This window comes from Lampetra fluviatilis, chromosome 28 (genome assembly GCF_964198595.1).
Source record: "Lampetra fluviatilis chromosome 28, kcLamFluv1.1, whole genome shotgun sequence".
Lineage (NCBI taxonomy): Eukaryota > Metazoa > Chordata > Hyperoartia > Petromyzontiformes > Petromyzontidae > Lampetra > Lampetra fluviatilis.
In genome coordinates, this window is record NC_136302.1 from 10,752,186 (window position 1) to 10,766,271 (window position 14,086).

The 14,086-nt window shown below is 51.8% G+C and overlaps 1 protein-coding gene across 1 annotated transcript; it reads right to left on the reverse strand.

Annotated features, from left to right (window-relative positions):
* Nucleotides 1-283: 283 nt before the first annotated feature.
* LOC144942667 (zona pellucida sperm-binding protein 2-like) lies at nt 284-13,642 on the reverse strand. The gene is made up of 21 exons (XM_078869467.1): nt 13,635-13,642; nt 13,204-13,280; nt 12,638-12,738; nt 12,106-12,147; nt 11,569-11,736; nt 10,891-10,990; nt 10,292-10,494; nt 9,635-9,770; nt 7,536-7,747; nt 6,939-7,053; nt 6,440-6,630; nt 5,912-6,014; nt 5,460-5,629; nt 5,013-5,104; nt 4,658-4,785; nt 4,232-4,308; nt 3,158-3,270; nt 2,451-2,595; nt 2,012-2,112; nt 1,444-1,550; nt 284-417 (listed from the first exon to the last, which is right to left on the reverse strand). Exons 1-21 carry the CDS (start codon nt 13,640-13,642, stop codon nt 284-286), a joined length of 2,523 nt encoding a protein of 840 aa, XP_078725593.1.
* Nucleotides 13,643-14,086: the final 444 nt, after the last annotated feature.

Sequence of the window (14,086 nt, forward strand, 5' to 3'; positions counted from 1 at the left end):
CAGCACGGACCTGCGTTTTCAGTTGGCTATTTGCAAAGCATCGCCAGAATAGGTATGCTTTGCTGGCCTTCAGACATGAATCTGGCTCGACAGCTAAGCAGTGTCAGTCTTAACATCTGTGTCCATTGCGTGGCATGTTAGCAGCACTGCTTTGTGTTAAAAAAAATAACACAAGATAGTCGTCACTTTCAGAATTTATTCAAGAACATGCAACGCACATGGGATTTTTTTTAGCAAGCATAGCAGCAGACACCGCACAGCAGTGCCTACACGTTCATCGTGTTCAACCGCACATGGCCTCCCTCCTCCACGTGCCCTGGCGGCCACGGCACAGCAGCTTGGCTACCAACACGACGGCGATAGAGACGGCGAGGACGGAGCAGGTGGCAGTCAAGAGCCCCGGGACCCACACGCCACCTTTTGGGGTGGCAAAAATGCACCAGGTACAAATTCAGTACAACCGCACATGGTTACGAATCCCTAATACCTGGCCTACCAGCGATCTTGACGAGACTGAGGAATTATGCCCTTGCATGCAGATCACCGCAGTGGCATGACTTAGGTGGTAGGGTGTTTGCCATTTGTAGCAAAAGCCATCTTCAAATTTAGCAGGCGTACTAAATGCGGGGGGGGGGGGGGGAGAGAAGAGATTTAATCCTATTTACACGGCATCTGGTGGCAGCAGTCCAAATTTTACAAGTGTTCTAAACTGAAAAAACAAACCTTAGGATACTGAAAATGGTCAAACTTGAAACAAGCATACAATTTGCGTGCCCAAGGCAGGGGGGAGATGCATGCATTCATACAGAAGGCAACCGAGTAAATGTGTCTACATTTGCACCTTATGGCAGGACCCCGGGGTCGAATGAACGGAATATAAATCGTAATTACATTTTTGGCGACTGTCTTGTGCACAAACGCCACAACCCACCAGAAATAAAAAAAAAAATTTCACCAAGCACCCGTCGTTGCCAAAATTGCCGTAGACAAAAACCCATTAGCGCATTGTGTAGAGCTCGTCAGAGGAATATACTGCCGTATCGTTCGCCTTCAGACACAAGCCGTCGCAACGCAGTTTATTCAAGAGCCGGGGGCTGATGGGACCTTGGGGGTCCCACCATAAACGGTTCATTTGTGCCGTGTCAATTGAACAGCTTAAAACCCAGCTAAGCTTTATTTGCACAACAAGGTCGGCCTATAGATAAACACCTACTCTGGGAGAAAAAGGGCCCGGGAAAATTAAGGAAGGAGAATGCCACGATGGGATAGAGGGTTTAGAAGCGTTGGAGCTGAAATAAGTGGGCATGCAATGATGGAACAAACCGTGCCAAAGCTTGAAAAGCAGACCAGAAATGGAATCCAATGTCAGTTTAATAAAATCACTTCCATTTATAGTAAACTTAGTCCGTGCCCTTACCAAGATTCCACAGGCAAGACACGCACCTGCAGAGACTGACGGATGGGATTTGGAGGCATCGGCGGTGAAAATGATGGGTCCAGCCAGGCTGACAACGTGGGTCCTTCCACTTTCAACGGCCTGGTTGATGTCTCTGCCTAAAAAGCCACGGTGGGCAAAAAAAAGTTAATCGAATGTTTAGTATACATCCATGTCGAAGGTTTAATTTTGGTGTAACTAATACATTGAATTCAGATGAGACCACCTGGCCCTGGGGTCCCCAGTAATAATTTGGACACGTAAATCGTGTCTAGCAAGAGTTACTTGCAGCAGGAATTCAGCCACACGTGGGGGGGGGGGGGGGGGGGGGGGGGGGGGGGGGGTTACACTTAAGCCACATGCGTAATGATAATTTACCAAACTCCAAAAACACTTGTGGATCAACACCCGTCCGAGATCCTTTTGGGTTCAGTATTTTAAAAAAAATCTGCAGACGTACCACAGCTCCTCCCATTAGAACTGCTTCGTGTTTACTTTGTCGACCTTTCCAAAAACTTCAATTAGCACGGTTGGCTACGTACGGCGCAGTGAACAGTTTTCACTGCCGAGGGCAACTCACGGGTGCGTCGTGTCGACGGGGAGCAGCTGCTCGGTCCGCACTGCGGCAAATCGGCCGAGTTGGAGTCGCACACCGTGGCGCTGCAGTGGAAGTAGAGCTGAGAGCGACAAGGAGGATAAATGATGCACATGCAGGACTACCGTAACAACTTTGCAAGAGATGGTCTTCGGGATAAATTTTACAGCAGTATGGAAGCCAACTGCTGTTGCACTCAAGAAGTTCCAAAATTGGGACAGGTCCTTGTGCCAACTTGGGTACAGGTACGGGAGAACCCTTCAGTGAGAGCAGTTTTCTGTAGGGCAAGTCCCATAAAAACCACAGCTCCATGTTAAAGTTGAGTTATATTGGATAAGTCTCTGCAAGCATTGCTGCCCCACCTCTATCCCGTTAGGAGGGCACACAACTGTTAGGAGTGGCGTGCATCAAGGGCCGTACCGTATCGCGCAGGGCTCCAAGCGGCGCTGGGTCGGCGAACACGAACGTCTTCACCTCGAAGCGCTTGAACCTCAGGGGCAGCGGCACCGAGGCGGGGCTCACGGCGTGGACGGTGGTCAGGTAGTTGTCGCCGGAGAACGGGCACCTGCCCCGCGGCCAGAGGAGAGGCGCTCAGCCAGAGGGACACGCGTGGGGCATCGAAAACAGGGACCAAGACGCGATGGATGTATTGCGAGCACGATGCCACTTTGAATATAATACATTTTGAGCTCACTTGATGCAGCAAATCTGGCTGTGACAGTCCCATCTGATAATGGAGACGTGTGTTACCTCCGAAACGTCGTGATTTTGATTTGATTTTCTATTAATTTTAATTTCATTTTTTACCTACATCGTGACTTTACCGAAAAAACTAAGAGTATACATTTTGAGCGGCTATCAGTCGTTTAAACCACCAACAGATTAAACCCTCCTGTTGGACATTGATTAATGTTTGCCTGCCCATATTTTTCACACTGGTCAGTGCATATGGTGAAAGCAGAGGGCCCAGTACCAGGTTCAGATGGCGACACATTCCGTATTAGATATCACACAGCAGCAACAGGCGCATGCTCTCGATACTCTACGCATCGTGTACGAGAGCAGCAATCGCACACATGGCAAGCCGTATAGCAGCAGTAGCCGCCAGCGTTCACAAGGGGGCGCACCCGGACACGAGCAGGTCCCACTGGGGCAGCGAGTTGGGGTCGGGCTGAGTCGTGGCCCAGCAGTCGGCGAGACGCAGCTCCAGCACGGGGTCGGGGTGCGCCAGTAGCTGCACCTGCACGCGGCCAGGTCACAGCCACGGGGCAAGACGGTTGCATTGTGGGTAGAGAGGGCCCAAGACGCCTGCAGCCATCGTTGAGATGGCAGCCTTCTGGGTTCGTGCGGAGAGCGGCCATGGGGCTCAGTCAGGTTACCAGTTTTTGCGACAAACTATTTAGGAAACCTGCCGAATCACTTTCCACTGCGATAAATTAAACATTTCAGGTCAAATTAAAAACTTGAAAAAGTCTATGCAGGGCGTCTATATATACGTAAATAAACTCCCATCGCATGAAATGTTAAAAAAAGAACGTTGTGCCCATTCTAACAGGAGGTTGCGTTGCTTGTTGCATGGGTCATGTGACACGGTGGCCAAGCAAATACACATTAAGAGACCATAAAAATGGATCAACAGGGCAGGATGTATTGACACAAGTGGCAATATAATACCCTATTATGCAGCATTAGCAGTTCTAAACAAGCATTTTGGGTTTCATGTCAGGCATCACGATTTAAATCTTTCATCGGGTCAAGAGAGGGCCAAGGCTCCTGCAGTCATTGTTGAAATGGCGCCTTCTGGGTCCGTGTGTAGAGCACTTATGGGGCTCAGCAAGGTTACCAGTTATGCCATAAACTCAATTACATTTGGTAACGTGCTAGTCACTTAAAAAAAACATTTCAGATGAAATTAAACTTTAACTGCATGCAGGACCATACGACCATTGTAAATAAATGCCCACGGCATAATTTTATTTTAAGTTGTGCCCATTCCAACAGGAGGTTGCGCTGCTCACTGGGTGGGTCATGTGACCGTGCCAGGCAAAGAAAATATGTTAACAGACCATGAAATGGATCAATAGGCAAAGATGCATCGTTCACACGAGTGATATCATATAATGCAGCATGAACAGATGTAACAAGTACGCTTGGTTCCATGCAATGCATCACGATTTAGACCTTTCGGCGGGGGTCATCACCTGGACGAACAGCGGCTCCCTCAGGAAGCGCACGAGCGGGTAGTCAGCGGCGACATAGGGAGTGACGTAGTCAACATCTGGGAGGGGAAAGGAAAAATCAAAACGGCATGGAAAGTGTCCGACGAAGCAGCAACCTCAACATGTTATGGTAGTTGCTCGAACCGATGCCTAGGCTGGAAGTTACCCTTGGGGAGCGCCTGAAAATTGGTTCAGAACAAGCTGGAAATTTTCAAGATTTCTCAAATAACCCACCAGCACAAGCTGCCCATGTACCTAGACTGTCCTATGGAATGGTGCACAGGAAACAAAGGCCGTGATCGTAGCAGTCACTCGATGCATGCCTCATTACCACCTAGGCGCTGGTGTAGATGCCATAGAATGAACGTAGAGCGTGAAGTGGTGGCGAGGATCGTGGAGAGGGCTCACCAGGGAACATGGTGAGCTCGATGACCAGGGGGCCGGCGCCGTTCGCAGGGCTGGGTGGAGACAGCGTGGGAACAGTCACGCCCAGCATCAGCAAGTCGTCCCCAGAGAACTCGCAGGTGATCTTCATTCTGGAGGGGGAGCAGAAAGTGGCATCATAGCTTGGATTGACGCAGATTATTTATCCGACAGTCTCGTGTAGACGTTGAGGGGCCATCACACCAGCGTGTCAAAATGAGTCTTCTACCAAAACTGTCCAAACACTTTTCAAAATGTGTAGACCAGGCATTGTTTGTCCAGTCGCATTTCTGCCACCACGTGGTTCTCGCAGCGTGTAAATAAGGGCAGCAGCGGGCACCTGTACTCGCTGCTGCGGGAGATGATCACGTGGATGGAGTCGCGCATCAGAGACACGGCCTCGTTCTCGTACACCAGCTTGCCATCCACCATCTGGAAAATCGCATGTGCACTGTCGCGTCAAACACTTGCTGTACTTCTTGCAGTTACGCGCCCTGCATGTACGAGTTATGACTTGCACAATCCGAATGTCACAAGGAGTGGTTAACATTGTCATCTGTAGCCGCCATCCTATAACCACAAGGGGGAGTGAATGGCGAGCCAATGTCCAGAGCAGCTGGCAAAAATATAACATCCTACTGCATCATTAGGGTTCCATAATTTAGCTACGAAATCTGGTACGACAGCCGTTTGTACGAGACAGATCGCCACTTCCCCCACCATCTGCCAAAGAGCGCATCAGGCACAGCAAACGAAGCACAGGTAATCAGACACCGCGTGCCCCCACCTCGTGAGTGGTGCCGCACTCGTCCAGCGGGACGACGAACACGGCCTTTTCGGCCGTCACCTCGACGGGCAGGCAGGAGGGGTCGCGCACGTGCACGGTGGCTAGTTCCAGCGGGGGCCGCGTGCTGCTCGCGTAGACCTCGAACGTCATCTGCCCGTCCGTCGAGCACTCTGCCGCCACGGAGAGCACAGAGGCGGTGGGAGGACCAGGATGAGAAACTGCACACGTGGGCTGGAAGGTTTACATTGATCGAATCGGCCTCGACTCAACTAGTTCAGCAAAAGCCAGCAGAGCTTGCTTCCCCCCACTTGCTGGTGCACAAGAGGACGTATCACAATTTCCAAAAGTGGAGGGAAGCGCTTCAAATCATTCTACAATTTGGCACACGCACACGGCGCTTCAGCGCGTCCACTGGAGCACACCGGACGCGACACCTCGTGGGGGCCACTCGCCTGCGGTGTTGGTGGTGCACACCAGGTTGTACTCCTCTACTGCCCCAAGGTCGTTCCTCAGCGTGAGCAGCAGCGACCGCTCCGTCGAGCCGTCCGGCAGAGTCTGTGATGTCAATTCCAGGACGATTAAGACAATTATAAAAGAGCCGAGATGTTTAGTTTGTACATAGTCAAGCGTGTAGGATTTGCTACAAGGTTAAGTTTGGACGAACCAAGCATAGTTAACGGATAAAAAAAGTCAGTCGAATAAAGGTAAACACAAAAAAAAATTGGAAGAAAGGCGATCTGCACAAGGGAAGCTGAAAAGGTCGTGTTTTTAACTGCCGTGCGTGAATAAAGAATAGACAAGTTAGCCTGGTAGACAAAAGAGAACAGAGGCTATGATAGGCAGTAGCAATGGAAAAGTAGATGGCAATTTATTGCCGGCGGACGAGTGCTGATCAAGCGTTTGACCGCTTTATTTATAGGAGATGCCATGGTGGGCACACATCGAAGTTTGCAGGGAAGGAGGGTCATGTCAGAAGTCACCTTGACCACCACGTCGAGCGCCGTGAAGTCGACCTGCAGGCGCAGCTCCGAGGTGGAGTTGGTCAGGCTGTAGCCCTGGTCGAGCAGCTGCGTCACGGGAACTCCCGACACGAACAGCCTGAAGTCTCGCACCTCAGCGAGCTGCAGCGTGATGGCGAACCACGACGGCCCGCATGACACCACGCCAGATGCTGATGCATGCGCACACACGGTCGTGTCGTCAGCGAAACACTACCCGGCCGCGCCAATAGCCCAACCGCAACGCCTCCTGTACCAAACGTCAGGACATGGCACTTAACACTGATGTACAATCAGATCAACGCCCACCGAGAGCATTTGCGAGCCTTAAAGATGAACCGTGCAGATTGAAATACGTGCGGGGATAAAGTCCCTCCGGTGTATGAATGCTGCTGAACTTTTCATACCATTAGAGCCAACTGCGAGATGCAGATCGAAAGAATAGCAGCTCTACAGAGCACACACACACGAGCCGACTCACGCGTGTAGGGCATGTGGCAGGACGTCTCCACGGTGTAGTCGTGACGGAGCCCCAAGCCGTCAATGACCACGGTGTGGAACAGCGCCGAGTAGAGGCGGCGGCCGGGTTCCTGAGACTGCCATGTAAAAAAAAAACGCAGGTACACAAGTTCAAAACAGATGCGATTGCATACAAAGTTTCTCAGCCTAGACAGGCAATTGGTGGAAAGTGCTTTCATTAGTGGGGGCTACTGAAGGCCGACATGGCACAAGGCGGTGTTGCAATTCACCACCGATGCTCAAGCACGACAAGATTTCACGCCTGTAACAATTTTGTTTTTAACAAAACCGATGCCTTGGGGAGAGGTAGAAGTCAGATCGTCACCACCAATAACAGCAGTGGGGTCAGGAAGCCGTTGTGTAGGTGTAGTGCACCAACCACTACAAGTCAGGCAAGGGCAGGAGCGCACGGATATCCACAGACGAGCACTTGAAGTTCCTCCCCCACCCCCAAAACACCATCCCCTGCAGGAGGTTGCCACCACCACGACACCACAGTGGAGACACAGGTGGAGGACCGCTGGCAGCATGGCACGTGCGGGCACTTCGTGCCACAAACCTGGACGAGGACGCCGGGCGCGGTGCGGTCGGCGGTTATGGCGAGGTAGGAGGACCCGTTGGGCATCTGGGTCATGGTGTAGCCGTAGAGATCGGGCTCCAGGGTGGTGGAGGCCAGCAGGGACACGGTCCCAACAGTCAGCACCACGATGGCCGGCGGGGGGCCGTACAGGGGCCCGAATACAGCGAGCAAGACGCTACCATTGCAGACGGCTGCGTGCACGAAAAGGTCACATGCACACCACCCCCCAGCATAGATTTGTTGGCGGTCGTACTTGGTTAAGGATGCCACCTCTCATCAAGGTCAGTGCACCGTCAATGACACGGACGACTTAAACGTACTAGGAGCATCTTTACTTTGGACACAGCCACAAAACACGAGGCCCGGGCTTTGTTCGTCTTCTTCCCCTCCTGCTCTTCCCCCTTTAAGCTCTCCTGCCCTCAAACGTTTCCTTGCAGTTTTTAACCACAGCCAGTCCACCCCCCCCCCCCCCCGTTCGTCTCCCCCAACCTTTGCCTGCGTGGTCCACGACTTCCATAATACCACAGGTGTTTTTTGTTCGTTAGATCGCGTAAACATACGCGTCGTTAAACCAGCCACCACCCGGACACGGCCAATTGGTACGGTCTGGTGATGTAAACAGACTATGGCAATTCGTTACTAGCGTAGAGGATGTTCGGGACAAAAATACCACACAAAACACGGGTGAAGGGTCACAGGAGCACGACAATCCAACGATCGAGTGGAAGACACCGATCGGATCGAGAAGGATTATTAAAGGACGGGAAAACCCGTGGTGGCGATTGGTGGGAAGGGTTATTAAAAATGGAACAGAGTCGGAGAGCTGGGGGTTGGGCGTTGGATGACGAGTGAAGTGTGGTGCGAGCTGGCATCGAGAATAAATACCCTTCTTGACCAGCTCAAGTCTCCTCTTCACTAGTACACCAGCGTGTTGGAGGGAGGCAAGCCACAACATTTAGAACAAGACGTTTCTACAGTAATAATAACTAGTTTCATCAGGCAGACAGATGTGGAGATGACCTCCTTGTTTACTCCCTTCTCCCGTTTAAACCTTTTATTCCGATCTCTTCAAACCGTCCTCCCAACCAATCATCGTGGAGGCTTTTTACTAATACGAGGGTTTCGCCTACTTTTTCAATTAGTTTGTCTGCACATTGGCTTGGGGAGAGCGAGTGCCTCATAATTCAGTCGTTACACACGTTTCTCCAACAAGGCATCATAAGTACTAATTTAGGGTCGAGTTGACCTTTGGGGAGGTCCCCACTTTGATTAGACAAAAACACCGGTGGTGCAGTAGAGCAATCAAACCCAACCTCACTGGAGACTCAAGGAATGAAGCCCATCAGCACAACCCTTATGGATTCAGGAAAGAGGCTATGTTCAGAGTTTGCACGAATTGAAAACTTGGGTGAAAAGAATAAGTAAGGTTATTTGAAAAAGGATAATTTTGGCAGGAACAATTATAATCACCACAAGAACTAGGTTGCCGCACAGCATCAACATCCCGTAAAATCAGAAAGTTTCCGAAGCAAAGCAGCAAAACGTAACATACTGCCCACAGCAGTCTAGGTAAACCAATGGGTTTATTACTTTGGTTCTTTCGGTAAAAATGTCACGTGGAAAGAAAATAAATTACATAGAATACGTCGTTTCGATTGCAACACAAGCAATCGTCAGGTAGAAAACAAACCTAGGTGAACTTGGAAGTAAAATGCAATCCAACAGTTGGCCAACACTGCAGTCAGCACCTCACCTGGTTGATTACGTTCTTCCAAAGATTGCCAAATTTGAGAGATATTAATTTAGTTTCTTTCTACACGACTTTACCGAAAGATCCAAAGTAATGCCTGCAGGTAACGAAAACGTCAAATCAGTTTATGATTCTGGTTGTCACGCACCCACTAAACAGGCTTTTTTTTAGTTATTACGACAAACTGCCACGCACTCAACAAACACGAGCAGGGACTACCTAGGGAAACCATCTACACCCGGGCCTTGAGTACCCAACATGCCCCTGGGCTGCACACAAATTCCTCAAGACGCTGCCCAGCGATGCTCACCGGTCGGTTCACACTCACCGCCGGCATCGTCCTGCACCGCGACGCATGGACAGCGCAGCCGCAGCGGGAAGGTGAGCGGCCGAGATGAGTGCGTGAACGTCACGGTCATGTCGGCGAAGTGACGCACCCCATTCCATTGGCCCATGGAGCACAGCTGGACATGCGATCGGTGTGGGTGGGGGGGGGGAGCAACCCACGGGCAGCAGGGAGGGAAATGGAGAGACCAGGCAATGGCACCGCCGATTAGGACGGTTGACTACGTATGGTGCAAAAGAAGGTCAGACACAGGAGGACAAGCCCAGCACCCCAGACAGTCGCGCGTACCCTCAACGGGAGGGGCACCTCCCCCTGCTGTGCTTGAGACTGCGAGAGCATCGGCTGTTGGCAAGCACATGGAGACCGACCGACTTGGCCAGCTCGGTTTACCAAGCCGTCCGTCTCCACGGTGCAGCGTTTATTTGAAAAAATCATTTCCATCAGATGGCATTAAGTATAGGGCAAACCCGACGTGAATGGCCCAGGACCAGTTCAGAGACTCACCACGTCATTAGCCATGGCTGGGAATGAAATCGCAGGCAGCCTGGTGCACCAACCACTAGCACGCACGAGTCCAGTCTCCCCCCCCCCACCACCCCTCCACACACGAGCCCACCGCTCCGGCACCTCCTCCCTCACCTCCACGTTGAGGAGCGGTGACGTGCGCTGCAGCGAGAGCACGAACCCCCAGCGGCCGCCGCTGCCCTCCAGCCGCACCTCGACCCCCGGCACGGAGGGCAGGCCCGGGTACACCAGGGTGGTGCCCACCTTCACCGCAGTCAGGGGGCCGGGCAGCGGAGGCACCGTCACCACCAGGTTCGTGTCGTTGCACTGCAGGTAGCCTGGACAGGGAGCGGTAGCACGAGCGACGTGCAAGGGTGGGGGGGGGGGTAGAGATGGTGTCAATTGGAGGACTTCGTCCAGTTCGGGTTTGTGTTTTTTATGCCAACAGTGTCAGCGTTATGGCTCCAGATGCAGTATCAATCCGGATCTCCCAATGCAGATTTGTATTAAGAGCATGGCCCATTGAGCTACCCTCGGGGAGAAACTGAAGCAACCAGTCGTCTCCAAAGTCCTTAAACGTAGGATGGTTTACGCGAGGCGTTAGTGGTAGCATGGAGGGTGGCAGCACAGCTAAACAGCCAGCGCGCAACTACACTACCATTTCATCGCCGCGGCGTGTCAATTGAAACACCATCACCCGGAATGTGATAAAGGCACGCGAGTGTGGTCCTCACTTGGCACCAGGCACAGCATGGGGGTGAGCAAGGAGATGACCGTGCTGCTGGGGCCGTAGCGCAGCTGCAGGTCCAGGAAGTAGAGGGACGTGTCCTCCAACTGCACGCAGAGCCCACGCGACGACCAGAAATCGGAATTTTTTTTGGTGGAGGAATTCGAGGAAGCTATAAAAGTTACTTTTCGGATGTCCAGTTGGGACAAGTCAGATTCCAAACAATACAAAAATTGTGCAAAGTATAGGAAATTTTATTTTGCCAGGTAAAGCACACCAAGCGAGTCTTTCAGAAGCGACCTGGCCACAAATTTTTAGCTCAACGAAGTGGCTTATCACGTGAACATTTATAGAAGCCAAGTAATCGGATGTACAGAGGCTACTGGTGCGGGAGACAATGCATGCAACGCCACATCCCATTCTCATGCTCGATGCAGGTCAGTTGTGCGACAAAAGAAAATATTTCAGCAAAACCTCAAAGCCGGGCTTTCTAGAAAGTTGGAAGGGAAGGGGGTGTCTAATAAAGCACAACATTTCAACCTAAACAAACAGGAAAACTAAGAACTACGCAGACCCAGGCTGAGCGAAATAGCGGACTGTCCACAAGCGAACCCCAAAAGCCGTGGACACCGCCTGGTCCGTGTATCTGGAGACGGAGGTCACGAGAGGGCAAGGATGGGATCACCTGGGAGTAGAACACCCCATTGGCCGTGTACAGCGCCGTCACCGCCAGGGTCAGCTCCTGGGACTCGAACGTGTAGCCGACCTGGCTCGCATACGCCACGGGTACGCTCCACTGCGCCGTGCCGTTGTCGATGTCCAGGTACCAGGACATGGGCCGCTTGTCGTGGAGCTGTGCGTGCACGGGGAAAGGGATATTGGAAGGGTATCAATTGTAGTCCGAGGGACAGGGTTAGAACCCAGGACCCATCTGAATGTAAAAAAACACGATCCCTAAAGAACGCCTTGCAGCTTCTTTTAGAGGGCAGAGCTCTCTGGAGTCTGTAGCAAAGCTGGTACGAGGTCATCAAGTGTCTGTACATTTCAAATTGCAATTAAAACAAACTTCACGTGGTCGATTACTTTGGGACCATTATACAAGCAGCAAGTGGTACTTTGTTTAGAAGACAGAACAAAAAATGGGCTGACAAGTCATTTCACAGTCTACATTGACGTGTGTGCGATGTGTTAACCAATGGATTGGCAAGGATGGCTTGGTTACCGTGCTAGCAGCGAAGGCTGGAAGCATCCTTGACACAGTCACCTTAAAAAAAGTGAAATAAAGGCGCTTAGGTAAAAATGTAAATTCCACCACCTTGGACACTTGCTAACAGCACAGTTGTTCGCATAGTGCTGCAGTTTCCTCCCATATGCAGACACTACATACATTAGAGAACCGCAGAGCTTGGGCAGTTGCTAGCAGTCTCACCGCGTGCCCGCCTGGTTCCTCGTCCGTAGTTCGGAGAGCTTCCGAGGAGTTCTCGGAGTAGGAACGAATGTGGGTTACAAGTCGAAATCACCACAAGTTTACAATAAAGTAAAAAAAAAAATTGTGGTATTATCTTCACGTTACAGAGCAATTACATCGCTGGCGTTCAGCAAAATCTGCTGGGAAGCGTGGCTCGAAAATACGTTACTATCGGTTCAATTCACTTTGGAGCATCTATTTAAAAAGCTAGAGCAAGAGCCACTGCATTAGGACAGAGTTCAGCAAATCGACTGCCAAGTGCCACTCAAGAAGAATAAGAAGTCACCCTCATGGAGGCGTTGCTGCATTCGACGGTGGCGAGACCCACGCCGTACGAGTAGAGGAGGGAGTCCGGGTCCATCGCGCCAGAGCGATCCCAGCGCGGAACTAGAAACACAAAAATAAAATCACAAAACGCACGGCACCATTCGTTCGAGACGGCAACAAAAGTCGCAGCCACCGCACAACCCACACAGCCCCAGTTAATCCGCCGCTGGATGGACGTACGGACTGGGTGGGTGGAATGGACTCGCCGCACAGAGTGGGACGGTTTATTGGAGCATACTTCACCACGCTGGGCTGTGGCCAGGACCCTACACGTAGGTGTAGTTACTTTAAAAAAAAAATCGTGAACGATGTGTGCAGTGGTTTAGGTACACCATGGATGCCGCTACAATGATAATAATAAACGTCCTCGAATATAGCAACAATTCTGAATGAAGATGCACAATTTATACTAAAGATTTCACGTCATGCCGTTCGCGCAAACTTAAATAAAACGCCTGGGTGGTATGGCGTAGTTGAACGCTGATCGCCGCGGTACCCTCTGCCGCAGAGTCGGGTGTTACTCACTGCTGCGCTTGGCGTGCTCGGAGCGACGTCTTCCGACTTCCTCCGCTGCCGCGAAGTTGCAAGTCCACAGCACGAGGCTGCGACCACAGGCAGTTCTCTCATTACAGACAAAGACCCCCCCCCTCCTCCCAGAAGCCCGAATTAGGCTGTCGGGGCAAGTGCCGTTAGCGAGCAGCACCTATGAAGGCCGGCACGGCACACGATGGAGTGGGTTGGCCAGCACCACGCCCGGCCGCCTTTGTCTCCCTAGTGGCGATGTTTACAGGTACTCATTCGGAAGCAGAGGCAACCTAGGGGAAGAGGCCCAAGACTGGTTCACGTAGCGCTCACCGATGTTGGCCGCCAGCCGGAATCGAACCGAGGGTAGTCGGATGCGCAACACGCCAGCCACTGCGTCCTCTTATTAGTACACACCACGCGCGGTCACGTACCAGCTCATGCCAGACAGGTCACATGGACACTTCCCTCGCATTTTACCGCTCCACCACATGGGTGGCACAGGTCAGACGTGGACCGCCACAGGGCAAGGGACGGAGACCCGGCTACAAGACGCACGATCCGACGGGTTTCAGGGTCACGTATTGGGCATGTCCACCAAGTCAATTGTTACCACTCGACTTGTTTAGTGGCAGTTCAAACAAAAAGCACCTCCCCACCCCCCCAGCACCACATCCAGAAGCTGTACAGCAGAGGCACTCGTCTATCGCCGAGAGGGGGGGGGGGGGCGAAGTGAACATACCTGCCAGGTTGTTAGCGAAGCTATAATACTATTCTAGAGACAATCTGTTCACAATAAAGAAACGAACGCAAATACGCGGCTGAAGTTCCCCCCCCCCCCCCCCCAATCGATATTTACCAGAAAGTTGGCACACTGGCTGTTAGT

Excerpts from the sequence above, each read along its gene's own strand:
- LOC144942667 (XM_078869467.1), bottom strand. Across the intron at positions 9,771-10,291 it reads CACCGCTCCTCAACGTGGAG|CTGTGCTCCATGGGCCAATG; the intron begins GTGAGGGAGGAG and ends TCGCATGTCCAG. Across the intron at positions 5,105-5,459 it reads AGTGCGGCACCACTCACGAG|ATGGTGGATGGCAAGCTGGT; the intron begins GTGGGGGCACGC and ends GCGATTTTCCAG.